The 13776-nt window shown below is 42.6% G+C and overlaps 1 protein-coding gene across 2 annotated transcripts in view; it reads right to left on the bottom strand.

The window, feature by feature from the left end:
- Window positions 1-12035, bottom strand: part of RUBCNL (rubicon like autophagy enhancer) — a 28324-nt gene extending 16289 nt beyond the window's left edge. The window contains exons 1-3 of one of the 2 annotated variants that reach the window (XM_065678230.1): window positions 12013-12035; window positions 3612-3720; window positions 1439-1547 (exon numbers count right to left, since the gene is read on the bottom strand). In XM_065678230.1, the coding sequence (XP_065534302.1) occupies window positions 1439-1547; window positions 3612-3683 (181 nt within the window). In that variant the 5' untranslated portion in view covers window positions 3684-3720; window positions 12013-12035. Of the gene's footprint in view, window positions 1-1438; window positions 1548-3611; window positions 3721-4376; window positions 4475-12012 lie in introns of those variants that run through there. The other variant, XM_065678229.1, reaches the window with a different exon arrangement.
- Between the last annotated feature and the right edge of the window lie 1741 nt (window positions 12036-13776).

Below are 13776 nucleotides of genomic sequence, written 5' to 3' on the forward strand. Positions count from 1 at the left end.
TGAGTTACAGCTACTGGTACTGGTTCCACTGCCAGTAAAAGAGAAGGTCACATTATAGCAAGATATATAGAGGATCAATACAGCAGGAAGAAAACAAAAAATAGACAAAGCCTCACAGGAACTGCCATCATCCAGACAATGGAGAGATTAGACACAAAGTCTGTGTTCAAGAAGAAGCTATTGACCACATAACAATGAAGTTAACAACTGTCTAAGGAAGATAAGCAGGTTGTAAAACTCTAAGAATAGATACAATCAAGAGGATGCACTTCCAGGGCAAAGAACTCCTAGTCAGGTCCAGGAGGAACGATAAACACTGCTGGTGAAAAAAAACCCACAAAAAGCTATCAAGTCTTGCAGCCTACAGACTTTGCCCACAGACTGCTCCCCCGGATATCTCTCAATGGAAATCAGTAAACCTCTCCACAAGTTACTCATCTGGAAGCCAGCATGCACTCAAATTATATGATAAGAAAGTTTACTAATGAAGGTATCTAAACAAAAATCCCACATACTTGGGAAAAGCAAGTCTATATAAAGAGCAGTCCCTGTCAAAAGGCAGCTGAAAAAGTTATTACCAACATCACACATCAGCTATACTGCACAAGCTGCTAGCAATTCTGCTGTAGTAAAGCCAAGCCAAAATTAGCTGAGTTCATCAGCAACTGGGATCAGCCCCCTGCCAGATCAGGAGAAAGCTCTTGCAGAAATAGCAACAAAACTGCTATTTCACTGGCTGCATTTGCAAAGAAACACCTTGCCAAAGTAGCCAGCCATAGCAGTGTAAGAGCAGGAATAGGAAAATAAGAGCTAGCTGGCTTTAAAATATATTTTGATGTTTTCATTAAAATAAAGCAATTTTGGTAGCTATTGATATTTAAATTTCAGAGGAATACCTTAACCTGGGCTGCAGACTGCATGTTTTCTGTGCAAGGCAAAACATTTAGTCTTACTGTCTTCAACTTTTCTGTTCTGCTCTCCTACTGCAAAGCCAAATCCACCAAAACCCTAATTTTAAGCTACCCTCCAGAAATAGGTTAGCTCCAACAAAGAAAAAAATAAATCTTAAATTGTTTTGTAACTGATATTCATGTGAATAAATGCCATAATCTATTAAAATCTGAGAAACTACTTCTTGAATGAACAAAGATTTAAACTGCCAAGAAACATCTGAATGGTTCAGGTATTTTACTCTCAAGCATGCAAAATGCCAACATAACTAAAATGGCCAAACTACCATCTGAAAGGCAAAAACACCCATACTTTCAAATTGTATAAATACACCTTGATGTTGCCCCATCTTCAAAGCCAGTAAGCAAGGTTCTCTCTCGAACCAGACTATACTTGTTTAGTAGCACAACCATTGATAGCTTTTGCTACCACTACAAGTACCAGCAAAGCTCCCCAGAGGGAGGCATTTTAGAACAAACTGGCATACCTGAGAGAACAGATATTTGAGGTGTCCGAGCGAGGCAGCTAATCCTTGCTGAAGAATTTGAAGAATTTGCTGTCTCAGTGAAAGGCACCTTCAGGCATTCATGGTTTAACTAGAACAAGAACACAGAGGCAGACATTTGGTTATAAGACTGCAGTAGTCTGGTAATGACACTCACAGTCATCCCAGCAGGAAGAATATCATGCTAAGGTATGCTGACAGTCACCTAAACACTGCCTGTATTTCTCTTTGTCTGCAAATTCTCCCAGAAGCATGCACCATCTGAAAGAGCACTGGCATCTCAACTCTGCATGTGCATTTCACTCCAGAAGGTGGGTGACCAAAGAAAGTCTCCACCATAGGAGAGCCATGCATATGTTTAAGGCATATAGGAGATACAAATGCTGAATCATATGCCTATATATCTTTCAAAACAGCAATCATGAAGTAGAAAAGAATTCAAGGAATCACCAATCTGCAGCTGGAAAAAAGGGCCCATTTAGATGTATGCAAAACTAAACCTGTGAGGCCCAGACTCCACAAACACCTGATGCATGTGCTGCTTGATCTCCCAGCTGTATCGACTGGTGCAAGTGTGGTCACATAATCACATCTGCCTAATTTGGTAGCACATGCACGTCAGCAACACAGCTGACCCAGAACAAAGCAAGAAGTGACACAAATAGATAATACTTGACCTGGCATAGAGCCTGACGGTAGAAGCCGACAAAAATTCTCAATGCATTTGAACTGACTGAGCAGGTTTATACCAGATCAGAATTTCACTTAGTACGGACATGACGCTTACTGCTTGGTATTTCTAACCCCAAAGCCGGATTTACCATATTGTCAAACCAAGTTAAGCTGAACTAGAGCAAGCAGTTTAGCACAGATACCAAGGGGCTTATTCCAGCAAGAGAGTAGGATACACTCAGGACAGCAAAGCAACAGGTCTCCTCCCCAAGCTCACAAAACCTTGTGAGGGTCACATATTTGTTGGGCACGCCATCAAAAGGTGCATTAACTAACCTCCTGCCTTCTCCCCACTCATGACATGGGTGAGATGTCTCTATGCAGAAGCATCTCCAGGATGCCTCTCACCCTCCCCTGCACCCTGTGGTCTCACACAAAGAGAAGGGAGTTAAAAGGTGTGCTGTCCTCTGCCACTCTGTGCTCATCTCTACATTCCATCCGTGGGAGAGTGAGGAGACTCTGCAAGCAGATCTAGTCCAGATACCCTTCAGACTCATGGAAAGCAGAAGAAATTAAAACCAACAAAGAACTCCCCTTTTAACTGAAAAAAAACATTTCAAGCCAAAAATAGTATACTGAATTTCAAATATCTAGTGTTTGATTATGCCAGTGCTTAGAAAATACGCTCTTCAGTATCAGCACTTTTTCTCCCCCTCCATGCACTCATTTGGAGAAATGGCTTTATATATATAAATATCATATAGTTAGTATCACTGGGTAAAGTAGTTCTTACAGGAATTCGGTTCTTATCCATTACTTTTATTTTCTTTTTAATGGTCTTAATACCAGTTATTAATAAACTCTACTTCTTAGGACGTATCAAATATCACAACTTGACACCAGGGTACATGCAACTACTTTATCAGTAAATGTTGAAAGAGTCTTAAGATTTTATCTTTTTTCTTTTTAAAACAGTGCTCCCACCCCTTAGATCTTATCAGAAGCAATTAGTGTTCTGAGAATTTGGATAGAAAGATTCCCATTTACTTTCAAGATTGGAACTAGATTATCTTTAAGGTCCCTTTCAACACAAATCTCTCTATGATTTTATGTTACAATTTCAACGATATCACAGATTATGAAAGAGCTCCTGTAGTATTTAATTATCAAAATTAAAAAAAAAATCACAAACCAAGAAATTAAGGAGCACTTATAAGTAAATATTACAACAGAGGTGAGTGAAAAGTACCACAACATGCTGCCATAACTTTTAAACCCCACTTTGACGTCTTTCATAGCACAAACGAGTTAGCCTTTCCCCCCGTCAACATTGGGAATGTCTTTCCAACATTAACTCTAAAATGAAACCTCCAGCATTTAAAGTATTTACCACAAACCCTGACAAGTAAAAGCTCTTTCTTGCAAGAAGCTCCCGCAGTTAAGGGAAAACACTGAGCCTCCACTGCGTTGCCCTCTTCCTTACCTTTTCAGCGCTGGGGTGCTTGAAGACTCCCGATCTGCTATAGCTGGCCAGAGGTACCGCATGGAGAGACATGATGGGGCAGCATTCCTGGTTTGTTGTTTTTCAGCGCCTGGAAGCGACAGAGAGAAAGAATTACAATCGCCGCCACGTTAACCGCGATTCTCCATGTGTTTTCCAGGCTGTACATTTCATACTGGGAACTGTTTGCGGTCTTGGCTTTGGCACGCTTATAAGCTTACAGAAAAGCAGAGCTCAGCAGCAATGGAATTCCATGTTAAAGAAACAAGAATTTCCAAGGGGAAAAAAAAAAAAAACAACAAAAAAACCCACAAACAAACAGGAATGCCTACCACAGGCATCAAGGAAGGTATTGATCCCCTTGTTGTGAAAGGAAGAGAGGGAGCGGACTTGGCAGCGTCGGGCTCGGTAGCAGCAGAGCTGCTCCCTCCCCTCCACCGGTAACTGGGCAAGGGAAGGCACCGGCAGTGAACAAAACCCGGGCGCCGTCGTCCCAGCACGGCACTGGGAAGCCGCTTATCCCTTACCACGGAAGCGCCCAGTCCACCGGGCAGCTTCGGAGAGCATTAAACCCTGAGAGAAGCACCCCAACACGAACAACACCCCAACACGAACAACACCCCAACACGAACAACACCCCAACACGAACAACAACACCCCAACACGAACAACAACACCCCAACAGCATCCCGCCGCCCGCACCAAGCTCCCTGCCAGGTACCGGCCTCCCACCCGCAGCCGCCGTACCTGGCTCCCCCAGTATGCGAGCAGGGCTCCCGTACCCGCCCCTCACAGCACAGCTCCCGCAGCCTGCACTGCCCCAGAGCAGCCAGCCGCCCTCTCGAGACAAGAAACGGAGGCAGGCCCCGGGGCGGGGCCTCCGAGGGAGGGCGGGGCTCTGCCCGCAGCCCTGGCAGTGGTGAGGGGCGGTGCGGCCTGGCTGGGGGTGGGTGGCTCAGCTGGCCCGCCCCTCTGGTAAGGGGAGGGCAGCCCTCGGTGCCGCAGCGCAGCTTGGAAAGAACAAACCCAAACCACAACGAAAAGTGCGGCTCGGGACTCTGTTCGTCGAGTTTGGAGCAGAGGAGGCTGAGGTGCCGCCTCAGTGCGCCCTACAGCTGCCTGAGGAGGGGAAGGGCACTTGGTGACAGGACAAGGGGGGATGGCTTTAAACTGACAGAGAGGAGATTTACATTACACATTAGGAAGTTCTTAGTGTGAGGGTGGTGGGGCACTGGCACAGGGTGCCCGCAGAAGCTGTGGCTGCCCCATCCCTGGCAGTGTTCAAGGCCAGGTTGGACGGGGCTTGGAGCAACCTGCTCCAGTGGAAGGTGTCCCTGCCCGTGGCATGGGAGTTGGAACTGAATGCACTTTAAGGTCCCTTGAAACCCAAACTATTCTGTGATTCTATGAAACACTAGAACAGGGTTTCTGGAGAGGTGATCGATGCCCCAAGCCTGTTAGTGTTTAAGAGGTATCTGAACATGCTTTAACTTTTGGTCAGCCCTGCAGTAGTCACGCAGTTGGACTAGGTGATTGTCATAGGTCCCTTCCAACTAAATAGTATATTCTACTCTATTCTAAACCCAAACAAGTCAAAGATAAGACAACTGGGAGTGAATGGAGGGTGTTTCCTCAAGCTGGTGGGGGATAGAGGCCCGCAGACAACATGTGCAGGAACACCTCAAGGATCAGCTGTACGTGAGGATCTGCAACCAGCTGGCATATTAGAAATGACAGATCTAGTCTCATTTAGCTTTTAGAAAGGAATTGAGCCACCTGCCAGGCCTGTCTGTGAGTCAGCTGCCTTAGAGGGCTCACAGTGAGTAAGCTTCAGTTCCTAGTAGTTAGTTCAGGATAAAAATAAAGTGAAAGAATGCTGAGCTGTATTTGTGGAGCTGAAAAACTTGCTGATTGTCCATAAAATGGAATACACACACACACACACATATATATATATATATATATATACACATGTGCAGGAACTTAGGAAGTTGCAAACCATGAGGAAGTAGAAAGGAGGTAGAGTCCAGATGGTGCCATGCAGAAATAAGCAGAAGCAGTAAACAGAATGCAAAGCAGAGTTGCAGCTGACAATCTGGCTTTCAGATGCTCTGGAGTAATTGCCTACCTTTTTAAGCACAGATGATGACTTAGCCGGTAAATGGGGCAGTGGATTTGGACTGTGGAAACCTAGAGGTAGTTGTTGGCCAAGCTGTACAGTTGTTGCCTGAACTTGGTCTGGATGTGACTCTAAGCAACCTGATCAAGCTGAAGATGTTCCTCCTCCTTGCAGGGAGGTTGGACTAGATGACCTTTGACGGTGCCTGCCAACCAAACCTATTCTATGATTCTGTGTTATTCTCTGGTGTGTGTTTCTAATTCCCAGCTATGTAATGGTAATTTGTGAAAATGAACTCTACTTTTGGGATATACATTAATGTGGGGAAGAGCAGGCAGTAAGGTGGAAAAGCCTATAGGTTTATCTGTAGTACTTACTGAAACCTGGCAAAAATCCAGCTAGGGAATTTGTGCTTTATTCCCATAAAGTTTTCAAAAATCCTTGCATGAGAAGAATTATACAAATGGAAAATACTAAATATGTCAAAAATGCTGCACAGAAAGAACATTTTCATTTCTGCTTGGTGCTTTTTTTTCTCCATGCTGCGCTCTTTGTGTATATGTGTATTGCCAGGAACCCTCATATTGTGTCAGACGCTTTGCCTGGAATGTGATTAAAAACTTCTCTACTTTTTGCAGATAGCACCAACAGAAATCCTAGAAAACTGGACAGATACAGAATGACAAGGGAAAAGAGGAAAGAAATGCTGGACTGTTTTTAAAGTTGACAAGGGGGAAAACTCAACTAGGCCAGGGTACACCCAACTGGTATCTTGCCCTAATACCTGAATAACCCACACTGACGTAGGAAAACCGAGCCATTTTGCCTAGTGTATGCCAAAATAAAAAGCATCAGCAAAAACCTGCCCAAAACCTTCCAGCAGAATGTCAAAAACCAGAAGAGAGCTGTTGGAAGAAGAAAGGATTAAAAGCTCGCATTGTTGGGCTTCTGTGGAGGAATCTTCCTACTTCCCGTATCTTAGGCATGGAAGTAGCTTGGAAACTTCGGCAGTAGCCAAGATATACACCACAGTGAGATCTTTGAGCTATAAAAGAATAACTGAGGAGAACTGAAAGCAAATATCGCTGGTGTCTCTAATACAGATAATTTAAGTATGTTCAAGACATTGTTCCTGATGGAGGGCTAAGACTTCATGTTTGCATCAGACTGCCTGAAGGTAACAGGCCTTCTTTTTAAATCAAGGAGAGGAGTATTTTTTTATCACACAATTAAAATATTTCAACTTGGCAATTATTTAGAAAACTTTCTACAGAGAAGCCCCCAAAAGTGCTTTTTTGTTTGGTTGGGTTTTAAGTTTTAAGGCCAATGTTGCATAATGACTGAATTTTACCATTTGAAAGGAGTCATTATTCCTAATTCTCCAGGAAAGAGCTACTTGGAATGGGCTCAAAGTTAAAAATATCATCAATATGCTAAAAGAAGGAAGTCTAAAATAATTGCATGTAAAAACAAAATAATTACAAGGATAGGATCATTATCCCAAGCCAAAAATATACCCAGGAAATGGGTGGTCAGCTGACCCTCTAAAGAATTCCAGACATGCATCCAGTCAAAATACAAAACATGTCTGAAGATACTGGAACCCTGTCAGAGAATGACATCTTGTGACAGTGTCCTCAGCTTTCCCCACAGCTACTGGGCTGCTGGCCGTGCTGCTTCTGAGTGAGCTACCATAGCCTCTGTTTGCTGGTCAACCTTACAGTGCTGAGGCACATCTCCATCAGAGCAATGCACATCCTGGGTATTTCTTTACATTAGTAAGTTACATTAGTAAATGCTACTACAGCCAAAGACCATAATATCTTTGACAACTCATTTAATCCTAGTAGTCAACTTTTTTTATTGGGGATGGGAAGTATGGTACTTAGTAGCCAGATGGGGTTAAACCATGACATGGTAGTACTATGCAGCTGCCATAATTAACACCCATTCATGGTTTAGATGAGATTAAGCCTTTTTTAAAGACCCTATAGTGAGTGAAATGATTGTCATTAGAAGACAGAATCAAGTGTCCATCCACACATTCTTTTAAGCAGTGGAAATTGTGGAGTGGAGAAAAGGACAGAATGGAGCTGATCTCATGAGGAGTATAGCTGGGCTTGGGAGGTTAAGGAAAGAAAAATTAAAAGGCCTTGCAGTTTTCCATTAAAATCAGACTCAAAGGCTTTCCAGTACTGTCCATTTCAAGGCAGATGGGAAGACTTGGCATCTTGGGAAAAGGCTAATCCTTACAGCTATGAACCAAACATGAGAAACAGTTAAAAAAAACATCATTTTTGGATGTTTTTAATAGTAAACTCTGTACCAGTATAACTGCTGAGGCAAGGATTATACAGGTCATGTAAAAGTCAGTAGAATGCCGTATGAACATGTATATTTAAGTAACTTCTGGTTTTAACCTGCTGTGTAGCTCAGGAAGCAACTATTCCATATGTACAGCTAAACCGCCCTGCTCCCCCTCAAAAAAACCAAAACCAAAACCAAACCAAACCAAACCAATAAAAAAAACACCCCCATAAAAAAAACCACGCACAAAAAAAACCCGCAAACAAAACAAAAACCAAACAAAAAGCACACACACACAAAAAACCAAACACAAAACAAAGCCAGACCCCACAATAATCTGGAAACACAATTTGCAGAGCAATTTCCAAAGTGAAGTGTGTGTGGAAGGGTGGATTATGTAGAACAAGGGAGAAGGGTGAATCACACAGAAGATTAAAGACAGAGGAAATGGAAACACTTAAGAGCTAACTCTCAAATGTGCAAAGTCCTCTTTATGTGGGGTAGAGAGCCAAGCTCACACCCTGCTTGCCAGTGAGGGTGGTTTCCTGGCACAAATGTGTAACAGAGAGAAAAGACACTTAACACCGAATGTACTGCTCCATATCCCAGATGAGTAGATAGGTCGTGTATTTTCTTGGATTGCAAAACTGGCTTAAGAAGTCCTTGCCCTTGCTGCCAACTGTCATGTCTCATAATCATGTGTTCCCACATTTACACTGGAGCTTATTGCTCCTTCAGTTGCCAGTGCCACTGTAATTCAGACTACACATTAAAATGAAAAAGAAAAAGGTATTATAGCTTATTATTAAATTACATTACTTGGCAATCCAGTGTACAGCACAACTCCACAAGACTGAGACAGATGAGGAAGTGTGCATGTGAGAAGGAACAGCAGATGGGGCAAAACATGGGGCTGGTTGCTTGTTAAACCAGCTTTGTCATTAAAGAAAATGGATCAAGAAGCTACAGCTGGATTAATAGACTAGTCCCTTCTAGAAAGATGTTTTTTTCCTTCTTTGTTTTGCATATCACAGATACTGAATAACAGTACTGGGAAATAATTTACTCCTCTGACAAAGCTGAAGTAGCATATCAAATTATTTCACCTGCACTAAATAATGCAGGAAGTCACCCTAAGTAAAAACACTGAGAACAGTAGCTGCAAATAGAGAAAGTAGAAGATCAGGCAGGATTAGTCACTGCAAGTCATTAAAGTAGGCAAGCCTGATAGACACAGATTCTTTTCCTCTAGTCTTTGCTGGGAGGACTATGTGAAAATGTGAAGTCAGTGCACCAAACTTACATTAAAGTGTCTCCTTCATTTAAACAGCACAAAAGGACAGACATAGCTCTTTTTGATTCAAATGTTCAGCACTCAACAGGTAAGTGACAAATGTTTTATTGCCAGAGTCACAAGTTTGACTTCTGACGTCTGAACTGTGTAACTCCTGCATCGAAGAGCTGCATGATGAGGAAGTGACGCTTCATCTGTTCTAGTGAGAAGCAGTTCCCAGGCAACGTGCTGGAAGTATTTTCACAGGATCTCTTACGCTGCGAAATGTTAGAACGGCTGCTGAGAGAGTCCACTTGTCAGAAGCAGACCCTCAAAAGCTTCTGTGTCATAATGCTGGCAAGCATGCTGTAGAGTGTTCTCATGCCACTTCTTAAGTCTGAAGGGCTGCTCCTAAAAAAAATCAGTTTCTAAGATATGTCCTGGTGACATCTGCTGCTCATTATGGAAAAAAAAAAAAAAAAGAGGTAGCTAGGAAAGAGACTGTTGAGTGATGGAGCAGAAGCAAGAAAAGTGACATCAGACTGCAAAGTATTTTCAGTTGCTTCAGCTTATTTGCTGTTGCCTCTGTCATCAAGCTTCTAGTCATTATCTACATGGATAAGTACACAAAACATGAACCAGTTCAAGAAAATGTTCTTTTTTTTTTTCTTTTCTCCAGGCATTTTAGCCTCCAGGCTATTCTTCACAGTAGATGGTAAAGTAATTACAGTCCGTACATTTTATTTTGGTTAGCAATGTTGATGGAAATGCAGATGTTCACAGTTCAGTTCTCTGAAACAGATGACTAGTCATTTGCTTACTTCTCCCTTCCATTTTTAAACAGGAGTTCTGTTATTTAGACATGTACTGTCCTTTCAAATGTAACACGGACCAATCTGTGTGTCAAGCTTATTTTATTAACTTCTGCTTTACAGTATTTGCACCATTAAATTGTTTAACTAACCAAGTCTTTCAAAAGCAGGTGAAATTTTCTCCATTTGTTTAATTAGACTGGCTTATGAGCTGATGCAGTGTTTGTGCTGCAGGCAGAGTCAAGAAGTCTCACTTTTGTAACAGTGTTCACATACATAGAGACCCCTAGAAATTGTGAGGAGTGTATGGAGATATGGCTGTCCACCCAGACAAACCCGGTGGGAACAATCCAGTCAAAGGCTCCTTCCCAGAGAAGTTTTCCTGTTGTGATAGAACCGTCTCATTTATGTAATGAACATACTCTGCTCACACAATATTCTGGTGCTAAAGAGAACATAGAAATGTCAAGAAGCTCTTTCAGAGAGAGAAACTTTTGAACTCTCAAGTGCTTAAAAAGAGGCAGTGCCTACAGTGAGAAATAATATCTATTATTAGACCAGATGATGCATTGGTGAAGAACAGGTTGGCTTTTTATGGACACAAGAAGCCCTTCATCTTATTGAGTTGGTGGCCCAGTTCACAGAGCCTGAATTTCTTCCAAGGCCATGATTGCACAAGATGAAAACTGCATCTAAAGCCCAAGTTACAGGATCAAAACCGCTGCAGGCACTTGACACAAAGTGGTACAAACTCATAATCCTAGCTGAAGTGTAATACATGTTTTGCAGAGACAATTTTGTCCAAACAGATTTTATGGTCTATCAGACACCAACTCTCAGCCCCCTGGGAGCACAGCACTGGAATAAACACCATCTCCTATGCTCTAACATGATAGAAGTGGTAATGTGTGTTTGCACTTCATGTGGATGAAGTTTGTACTCTTGGGTGATACTGCAGCACAAATCCTGCACCAATGAATGAGAAAACACAGTCTAAAACCAAAGTGCTTGTGGTATTTATGAAAGGTTTTTCATTCTAAACAAAGATGAATTGTGCACGTGCACACACTGAAATCCTGTGCTATTTCTCAATGAAGTGCTGGTTTTAAAAAAGGTAAACGAACCCGGCAGTAGTATGCTGAAACTTTGTACTTCTGACTAGAGATGAAAAAACAGCCTTGTGACCATCACTGAATTTAGTAATAACAGAGAAAGACAGTTTTGGGTGTGAAAAAAAAAAGAAACACATTTAGTGAAGCTCACATCTGATAATGATACTTTTCTACACAGGGAAATTTATCAGAACATCCAAACAGGCCCTGCTGTATTTCTACAAATATCGGGGTAAATGCAATAGAAGAGCATTATCAGTATTGCTACAGAGCTAAATTCCTCCCCCATAGATGCATTTGCATGATCTGGGCTAATGAATATGCTCCTCTCTGCCTTGAATGGCAGTGAAATGCTGCTGGAGGAGGAGAAGAAGAAAAATCCAGAATTATGAAGGAATTCAGAATTCCAGGAAGTTTGTCTCAGGGAAGAACTGTATGAATACCCCTGTATTTAAGGTCTGTATTTTTGCCAGTGGGAGAAAGGTAGAATTTGCTAGCTCCCATCACAGCAAAAATCTGCTCAACCCACAAGGTTTTACTCACAGGGATTCATTAACAGTTGGCCAATGATTTATTAATGTCACTTAATCACCTGACAGTCGGTGCACTTATACATTCAGGATCAGTATCAGCAATACAACAGATAACCTAGAATATTAACAAATACCTGCAAATGCCTGAACACCCTTCTATGAACAATCCCCCAAGTTTCAACCCCCTCCCAGTTTCACAGAGCTACAGGCACCCATCACTCACATACCCCGTGCTGATGATGTCTCTCCCTGTCGGGCCAGGTTTCTCTTCCCTCACCATGAACTTGCATGCTTTGTTTAGACTTCTTTGTGAAGTTGACTGCCGTTTGTTGGGTTTTTTTTTTTCCTCCAGAAGTCTCTTGGTAATTTCCTGGTTACTATTTAATCCAGCTGATGGCCCTCTCTTAAGCAAACTTGATTATTGTTATTTTCCTCTTCAGCACAACTTGCTTTGGGGCAAACTCCCCTTGCAGGTGTTTTAAGGGACTCTGTTCATCCACGTTTTTCCCACTCGTGTCCTGTATCACTTCAGCAGCTGTTACCCACCTCATAGCGTTGAGATAGGGGCCATGCACATTGCCCCCACCTCCCAGATGAGGAGCCACACATTTCACCTATCACCTCCATCACCATTTCTGAGCCACTGGTCCCCAGCCAAGCTGGCACTCATGCACACATAGGATGCAATTCTGTTTCCCCTAAGAGGAAATAGCTAAAAGAAATCAGAAACCTACACTGTAGACATCTAAATTAGGCTCCCAGTTCTAGCCTTTAAAGAATGAATACTTTGTTTAAAGCGTTTTACTAAATGGGAAAGCAGAAATGAGGCTGGCCTGGTTTGTCATGCATGGATAAAGCTAATTGCAAGTGTGTGAGCTGCATACTTCATGCTGTCTCTCCCTTACCAAGATGCACCATGAGAACTTGCTTTCCTGGTGGCTTATATAGTGACCCAACTTCAATGAATTTAGTTACAGCTCTGATTTCCTTCCACTTTTCATTTTGTGCCCCAACAACTTCTGTAACAGCTATTTGAGGGATCTAGGGTTTGGTCTTAAAGCATCCTGCAGATGGTTGCCAGGGGTCTGTAAGCCAGTGCTTGCTTGCACTCTATTGGGCTCCCTTAATTTCCTTGCGAAACATACAGCCTCAGACCCTAGTTTCACATTTGGTAGTAGCACTGCCTAAGCTGCTTTACCAGCTTGGTTCTTGCCTCTCTGTTCATGAGTACTCGTTCCCACCTCCTCCCCGAACTACTTTTTTAGCAGGTTGTACATCTAGGTAGTGAACCAAGTGGTGGAATGCAGACAGCTTGGAATGATTCATGAAAATGGGGTTGTTTTCCAGCCAGATCAGTTTACCATGTGGCTGCACACACACGCCTGATTTGGCTCAATAAAGGAATAACATGCGTGAGAATTTGCAAGGTGAACAGGAGATCCATAAGGCACTATTACCATTCAAAACAGTGTCTTCGGGACCATGTCCTCTGAGGCCATAAATTTACTTATATGAATGAGAAAATCTTGCTAGGGATATTTCTCAGGTGTTGCAGCCCTGCTAGTGAAGCTCCAGCCGTGCCTGTGGGATGAACTGCACAGGACTTTTCAACTCCCAGACATTTGGAAGGGCCACTGGAGAGGTCTGGCCCTGCACAGCTCTTGAGCTTCTCAGTCCTGCTGCTTTCAGGAGGAGGTGACATCTGGCAGCACTGCATGGGTGGTCACTATCTTCTCAGGGTTCTAAATGTAAATTCTAATTCTATGTATTCTATGTATAAATGTAATTCTAATTCTATTAATGCTAAAAGTAATTTCTGGGAGCACACAGCCACCAGGTAGCATGCTGCATACCTAGTTCATGTGATCTGGTAAAAAAGGATGTAGTGGTATATAGCAAATGACCATTGCAGCAGCCACACACTTACGTAAGCAACCCAGGGCCTGAGCATTTACTGTTTAACAGCTTCTTCTGAGATGTATTTTATAACA

Source organism: Lathamus discolor, chromosome 4, assembly GCF_037157495.1.
Source record: "Lathamus discolor isolate bLatDis1 chromosome 4, bLatDis1.hap1, whole genome shotgun sequence".
Classification (NCBI taxonomy): Eukaryota; Metazoa; Chordata; class Aves; order Psittaciformes; family Psittacidae; genus Lathamus; species Lathamus discolor.